This window comes from Chinchilla lanigera, unplaced genomic scaffold (assembly GCF_000276665.1).
Source record: "Chinchilla lanigera isolate Chin_1 unplaced genomic scaffold, ChiLan1.0 scaffold00032, whole genome shotgun sequence".
Taxonomy (NCBI): domain Eukaryota; kingdom Metazoa; phylum Chordata; class Mammalia; order Rodentia; family Chinchillidae; genus Chinchilla; species Chinchilla lanigera.
The window spans coordinates 13715007-13722916 of NW_004955433.1; the positions used below are offsets into that span (position 1 = coordinate 13715007).

Consider the following 7910-nt stretch of genomic DNA (forward strand, 5'->3'; position numbering starts at 1 on the left):
GAATTATATGGACATAATAAGAATTACACAGATATGAAAAGTAAGAGTGTATCTTTTACATGATGGTATGTAAAACGTTCTCCCGATCACATGGCAAATTTCAATTCACCTTTTTTAAAAACAGTACTAAGTATTGAATGAGGGCCTTCTACTCATCTTTTTTTTTTAATATAAATGCTATTTCTTCAAAGTCGTCTACTCACATTTCAATCTAAATTAGGTTCCTTCCATTACACTTTTAAAAACACATTGCTTTTCCTGGGAAGTACTTATGAAATTTAAATCAGATTAACTTGCCTCAGATAAACAACTGTCTGCTTGCTAGCTATTTGGCTATGTTTTTATTCACCACTGTATTCCTGGTGAGGAAATGCCTGGTACCCCAGTGAGGAAACTTAGTGTATGTTTTCTGAATGGTAAGTTAGTCTTGATCCTATCAGGGAAGTCTCTCTTCTGCTTCACGGCTCTGATCTAACACTTGATGCCTGATGTATGTTTTCCATTGCTGAGACTGATGCTCTCTAGCATCATCCCTTCCCCTCACAGCTCAAGTGGGCTAGAAAAGTGACCCTTCTGAAATCCAGAGACGTTCAAGACATGTTGAGTTGGCTCCTGGGTAAAGCTGCCTTGGGTTAGGATAAAGGAACATGCATTTTAGGTAACAGATGCAGACACCTCTAATAAAAAGTCCACTTCATTTTAGATGTTGGGTAGAGGGGGAAAATTATCAGCACAGCATAAAACTATGCTCCCTGGATATATTTTGCTTTGATTTTATTTTATATGAATAACAGCAGCGTATTGTGACAGCTAATGGGCTCGCCCTCCTCCAGACTTTTTGAGGAAATCTTGTTGCCTTCCAGGACAATTGCATTCCTTGATGTTGAAAAGAATTTCATGGGGATAATCCTTAAGTCCATGACACATAGGCTGAGCAGTTTATTCCACAAAGATCCCCAGCAGAAATCAGCTAAACCAAGAATGAAGCTAGTGATGGAAGGAGAACAAGGAAACTTTGAACAAGGAGGAGAACAAGAACTTTGAGATACAAGAAAAATCAATATCATGAAAAAGAGTACTCCTAAGGAGCAAATGAGAAAAAGAAGGGCACGGGTAAAGAAAAGAAAATTAAGGAAGAAAGAGGTTTGAGAAGAGCTTCAGAAGCTGACATGATCAGAGGGACAATATTAGTCCAAAATTCCACTCTTTTCTCTTTCAGTCTCTGTCCAAGGCTGACGTTCAAATTCAGCATCAGGTACTGTTCTGTGTGATTGTAGGCCGGCCACAGAGGCAGATTATTCCCATTAGGATTCCTAGAAGTGAGAGCACACCCAGAAGTAAGACTTTTTATTCTCCAGCACCTGGTGCAGAGGAAGCCAGCAGCCTCACTCACCCGCTCCGAGCAAAATTAGCCCAGTATTTCATCATCTTCCTGCTCAGCAATTTCTCCTCTTGTGTAGCTTCTTCTGCAGGAGACAAACACAAATCCACCTGCTCACAAATATTCCTCAGAACATTCACACACACACACACACACACACACACACACACACACACTTTTACAAACAATTTCAAGTTTCCCTCAATTTTCCCAGGGGATTTGTTCCAGGATGCCCCTGCAGATACCCAAATCCAAGGATGCTCAAATCCCTTATATGAAATAATGCAGCTTTTGCACACAACCTATGCACATCCTCACTTGTATTTTATCATCCCTAGATTGCTTATAACATCTAATGCAATATAAAGTCAATGTAAATAGTTGTTATGCATATTGCTTAGGGAATAATGATAAAGAAACTCGGTACATGTTTAGTACCTATGCAATTTTCCCCAGGATTTTCAGTCTGCAGTTGGTTAAAGCACAGATGTAGAGGGTTAACTGTAGTGCATTTTTCTATTTGAAAAGGTAATACCTGATCTGATTTATGTCTACATGTCCCCCCAAAGCCTCATGTGCTCATAGTGTTTTTTTCAGAGGTGGCTGAATCTAGAGTGTGTGACTGACTCCTAGTGCAATGCTGGGATTAAGGGTGGGTGACTGCTGTATCAGTCAAATTTGGATGTCAAGTATTTCATCTCAGCAAAGAGAAAAGAAAAGAAACTAAGACACTGATTGAAGTACAAAATCCAAAATGCAGGGAGAGTGCCTAATTCTAATATCTAACAGAAAGGAATTATGTTTGCATCACTTCCTTTCAGACACCCCGTTAACACCTCAGAGATTGTCATGGTTACCAACTTCTTGAGAACCTCACCCCCAGGATAGGCTCCACAGGCGTTCAGGTGAGTGGACAGTTTCTACACATTTGGCAGTATACTGGGCACATGTTCTGCATCTTGGTTTTTTTTAACTGAATTTCTATCTAGAAGATGGTTCTACACTGTCCCCTATAAAGCTGTCATCTGTGGTCCCATAAGTATACATTAATTTAAATATATATCTGTATGTAATTATATTCATATAATATATGCATCTAATATTCAATTATTGTTTCCAGTCTTCTATTGGTGAACTCAATGTTTAGTGTGCATGTATATTTTTATGCATGTGAAGTATAATTATACAAAAAGAATCTTAGAAGTAGAATTCTCAGGCTAAACACTATGCATTTTAAGTGTTGATAGAGGTTTCTGGTGTATGAAGTTTGTTTCCCTTGCTGGCTGGAATGCAAGGTTTGAAATATATTGTTCTTTGAAACCTTGATTGATGACAAATGATTACCTGGCCAAGGGTAGTCTACGGTTCTCTTGCCGAGAGTGACACTAAGTGGATTTTCATATACTTAAAAACCACTGTGTTTCTTTTTCCATAAACTGTGCACTTACATGTTACTCTGTCTTCAATCAGGTTGCTCTTTCTTTGTTACTTTTAGGAGCTCTAGATATCAAAGAATTTAGCTCTTTAATACACAGGTTATTTATTTTTACAGCTTGGAGACTCTACATGCCATCACATAGTACAGGACCAGTAAATGCTTGCTGAGTAAGAATAGTGACATTTATTAAGCACCCACTGTGTGCTTTATGAACATTGTGCCGTTTCAGCCTCATGACATCCTGGAGGGCAGGACTGTCATTATCCATGTAATGAGGATGAATAAAGAAAATAAAAAATAAACCACAGCCCATAAATGGGATGCTCTGTCATCATTGTCCAGAAACCAGTAGGGATAAGTAAAGAGCCTGCATTATATAATGTTTTAACTAAATATTTCAATAATTATCCCTGCATGTAATTTTCATGGAATTTTTTTCATTGATAGCCTCATCTAAGTGGTTGGTTATTTTCAGCACTGAATTCATCAGAAATTCAAGAATAAATGAGTTATCATGAGTAACAGTTCAAAATTTCATCTGGATCCAGACACGCTGAGCTGAAATTATTTAAAAAGGGTAAGGGTCTTGTCTTTTAAAGACCTGGGTGTAAGCCTCAAAGGATTTTAAGATGCACAGGGACAGTGAGACCAGTGATCATAGAAATGGTTCTAATTTTTTTTCAAAAAATTAGCCCACTTGAGTGTCCTTAAGTGCCCACCTCTCAGGCTTCCATACAAAGTGAAACGCTCATCTAGAAAACAGTCACCACCAGCTCTTTTTCATTTTGGTTTCTGAAACATCTGAGAGAGGACGTTTTCCACACAAAGGGTATATCTATCTGTAAACCATAGTGGTGATTAAATCACAACTCCCCAGTCATGCTGGGCTAACAATCTATAGAGAATTATAGACTATTCTGGGTTGAGGAATCACTGTCATCAATCAAGTTTTCAGTGAACAATGTATTTTAAACATTGCATTCCAGCAGATGTGGGAAACAGTTTCATGCATTCATAGAGACCTCATCAACATTTAAAACATGTGTAGTCTTTATCCTGACAATTGTACTTTACTTCTAGGATTTTTTTGCATATTATACTTCCACATGAGCAATAAATATGTGTGCACCCTAAGCACTGCTCTAACCAACAGAAGGTAAGAAACAATGTAAAGATCTGTAAATATAACAATGCATTATATATTCACATATAATTATATAAGTGGTATTTAAATTTATGTATGATATGTTTATAGAACAACAAATGGTCATGGTGGGTGAGTCAGGAACCTTATATTAACAGGAGAAAGTCAATTATTTTCTCTATCTCACTCCAAGTTTCGTGTTCCTGCAAGGGCAGGAGCCCCTTTAGCTAGTTTCTTACCAAACATGACAATATCCCCCGTCAGAAAGGCACCTCCAAAGACAAAGCGGATTTCATCAGAGTGGTCTGCTTTGACAAAGGCTGGTTTTGTATCTTCAAAGCACTGGGGCCGGTGTTGAAACTCATAGAAGTAAACAGGTGCACCAGCATCTAATAAAAGGTCAGAAAGGTCAGGCATGCATTTGTTGGAGCAAGGGGCTGGCCCTTCCTCCCTCCCTATCAAGTCTAGGTTTATAGAATCATGAGTGGGACAGCTCAGAGATAAGGAGTGATCTAAACCAGCCTACATTTCCCTTTTTTCATTTGAGGCTGGATTTCTCTGCTATAGCAGCCCTGGTGACACTGAGCCCACAACTGTCAAAGGCATTCAAAGAAGGTAATTGTTCTTGTCTGCAAACAGATATACTAAGCCAAGATTTACCCTGTGATTTTCTCTCACTGATTTTGCTTCCAGTGTCCATCAATAAACAGAGTAAGGCTAATTCCCTGCTTCCAAAAGAAACTCACAATCCATGTATGTGAACCTACATGGCTTGACTTCTCTTCTATGAAAGGTCTTTCCTCTGTAGTTTCCAACACCCAGGTGCACACACATACACACACACATGGACACACTTGCACAACACAGTCTCTCACATAGGCACACATGCACACACACACATACACACACACACACACACACACATACACACACAGTTTCCATTCCCCTCCAATTGTTGGGCTATTTCTCTGCATCTCTTCCAGCAAGAACCCAAAATATAGTTGCCTTGTGCATTATGTCTCTACTTTCTCTTCTCTTATTCTCTTTTAAAACTGAAGCATTATTTAAAGGTAATAAAAAGTACAGATTTTAAGTGCAGTGCTTGGTATATATTAACAAATATATACATAGTCATGTACCACCACCTCAGTCAGAACACAGAGCATTTTCACCACCCCAGAAAGGTCCTTCCTGGTCAATCACCCAAGATATAGGCTCTGTTCTCATTCCAATTACTATAAATTAATTTCACCTGCTCTCAAACTTCACGTTAATGACATAATACAATACGTACTCTATTATATGCTCCATGGCTTCCTTTGTTAACCATAACTTTTTGTGATTTGTGCATGTTGTTGTATCAATAGTAGATTCCTTTATATCACCAAGTACTTTGTTATTGCATGAACATATCAAAATTTGTTTATCCAGTCATGTAATGAAAGACAGCTTGTTTCCAGGTTGGGGCTCTGATGATTACACCAGCTATGAGTAGGCATCTATAAGTCTTTTGTATGGACATAAACTTTTACTGCTCAGGGAATACCAAGAAACAGAATGTGTCTGATAGCTGTGTTTAAACTTATAAGAAACTGCTAGTTTTTCTAGGTGGCTATACTATTTCCCTTTCCCTCTAGTAGTTTCTGAGAATTCTCAACATTCCACATTCTTGGCAATACTTCTTGGTATGATTTGTGCTTTAAATTTATTCTGGTGGGTATGAATGGTTACTTTGTTTTGGGATTTTGGTTCATTTTGCATTGCCTTATTGATTAATATTGTTGCACACTTTTCATGGGCTTTGAGATGTTCCTGTATCTTTTCTGAGAGATCTTTTCAAATCTTTTTCCTATTATTGTGAAAGACTATTTTTTAGTATGCATTTGAGTTCTTGTATTCCGAGTATGATTTTTGTGAGATAATTGTATTGCAAACATTTTCTTCTGGTTTGTAGTTTGCCTTTTCATTTTTAGCAGTATTTTAAGGTAAAAAATACAACATAAAATTCACCACTTTAACCATTTTACAGAATATATGCAATTCAGTGATTTTTAAGGCATTCAAAATGTTGTACAAATATCACCACTATATATATCCAGAACATTTTTGTCATTCCAAATAGAAATCCCACATCCATTAAGTACTCATTCCATTTAACCCTCCGCCCATCCCTGAGAAAACACAATTCTTCATTCTAACTCTATGGACTTGCCTAATTTGGACAGTTCATATAAACAGAATCATATAGCATATGGCTTTTTGTGTCTGGATTCTGGATTCTTTCACTTAAAGATTCATATATGTTGTAGCTTGCATTCATATTTCATTTCTATGAACATATTTATATTAATAGTTTACTACTTCAGCACTCCACTTTCAATAACAGAATAACTATACAAAATATAAAGGAACTAGAAGACTGGAGTGACGCTGTAAATTAGCTAGCCCTAATAGACATGGAGAGAACATTGCACTCAACTGTGACAGAGTGCTTATGCTTCTTCAGTGCACATGGAATATCCACCGGAACAAAACATAGGTTAGATCACAAAATATACCTCAACAAATTTAAAAGGGCAGAAATCATACAGAATATTTTCTCTGGTCACAATGGTATGAAATCAGAAATCAATAACAAAAGGAAATCTGGAAAACTGACAAATATTTGGAAATTAAATAGCATTTTTGACATTAAAAATTGTGATAAAAAAGAAATACAAGACATTCACACAGCCTTCTAGATTCCTAAGAATATGTGAGAGCTTTTCAAGCCTTTCTTCCCCAAAGTTTTATTGTTCAGCTTTTCCCCCCAATATTTTTTTTTTTTTGGTACTGAGAATTGAACTCAGGACTTTGCACTTGCCAGGCAGGTGCTTGTGCCTCCCAATATTTTAAGTTTGCTTATTGTTTTCCCTGATATCCCTTGTCCCTGAAACTGGTATAATTACCTTTAAATGTTTCCAACAGATACCTTCAAGGTAGGTGCCTCACCCTTAACAGAGTTCTGATTTATGTCTAATACAAGCAAGCCTTTTATGGAGATAGTCATTTTAGGCTGGTCAATTTGGAGCCACCAGACAGACAAGTCAAAACAACCAACTATAATTCTTTGAGAACAAAATCCATTTCCACCTCCAGTACTAAGATAGTACACAATTAATGTGGGTTGCTGTAGTTTGAGGTCATTGTTTTGCTGGGTAGCAGACAACGCTTCAAGAGTAAAAGAAAATGCCACAGAGCCTTATTACTGAGATTCAGGGGGTTATGTCTTAATTAAATGTTCACCTACTGGCTAAAAATTTGTGATCCTTTTCTAGAGCACTAACAAAAATGTCAGTTCTTGCCTGTTTATTCTCTACCTTTGTTGGATGTGGGTGCTGAAACTATCCTCCCTCACTTTGTTACCCTCATGAATAACATCTTTTGACAAGCAAAACCAATTTACTTTCATAAAATTTTAGCTTGTATATTTGGATCTACAGTTAATCTCAAAATATTATTATGTATGGTGTGAGTTAATGGTTACGATTTTTTCACATATACATCCAATTATCCCAGCCACAAGCGTTCACTGCATAAAAGTGGGCTTATTTTCTGGACTCTCCACTCATCTCTTGTTCTGCATGTCTAACCTTCAGCCAATATGAAATTTTATTTACTGTAGCTCCATGACAGTCTTTCAGCCATTTTTCAAGAATTTTTGGCCTTTGTATTTCCATATAAATTTTATAAGTAATGTGCCCATTCTCCAAAACTGCTACAAAAATTTTGATTGAGATTGGGCTTGCATTGAATCTAGAGGTCAATTTCTCCATTTTCTCATGAATCCATCTTAAGCAAGCTTTTCTTCCCTATCATGCCATCCAAGTAGTTCTTGTCAAGATCAGCAGTGACCGGGCTGGGGATTTAGCTCAGCGGCAAAGCACCTGCCTGGCAAGCGCAAGGTC

The 7910-nt window shown here is 37.4% G+C and overlaps 1 protein-coding gene across 1 annotated transcript in view; it reads right to left on the reverse strand.

Annotated features, from left to right (window-relative positions):
* Positions 1 to 773: 773 nt before the first annotated feature.
* The window catches only part of Ces5a (carboxylesterase 5A), a 29801-nt gene continuing 22664 nt past the window's right edge, over positions 774 to 7910 (reverse strand). Inside the window, exons 12-14 of the mRNA XM_013516107.1 lie at positions 4203 to 4352; positions 1394 to 1466; positions 774 to 1313 (exon numbers count right to left, since the gene is read on the reverse strand). Of these exons, the coding sequence (XP_013371561.1) occupies positions 1082 to 1313; positions 1394 to 1466; positions 4203 to 4352 (455 nt within the window). The 3' untranslated portion in view covers positions 774 to 1081. The remainder of the gene's footprint in view (positions 1314 to 1393; positions 1467 to 4202; positions 4353 to 7910) is intronic.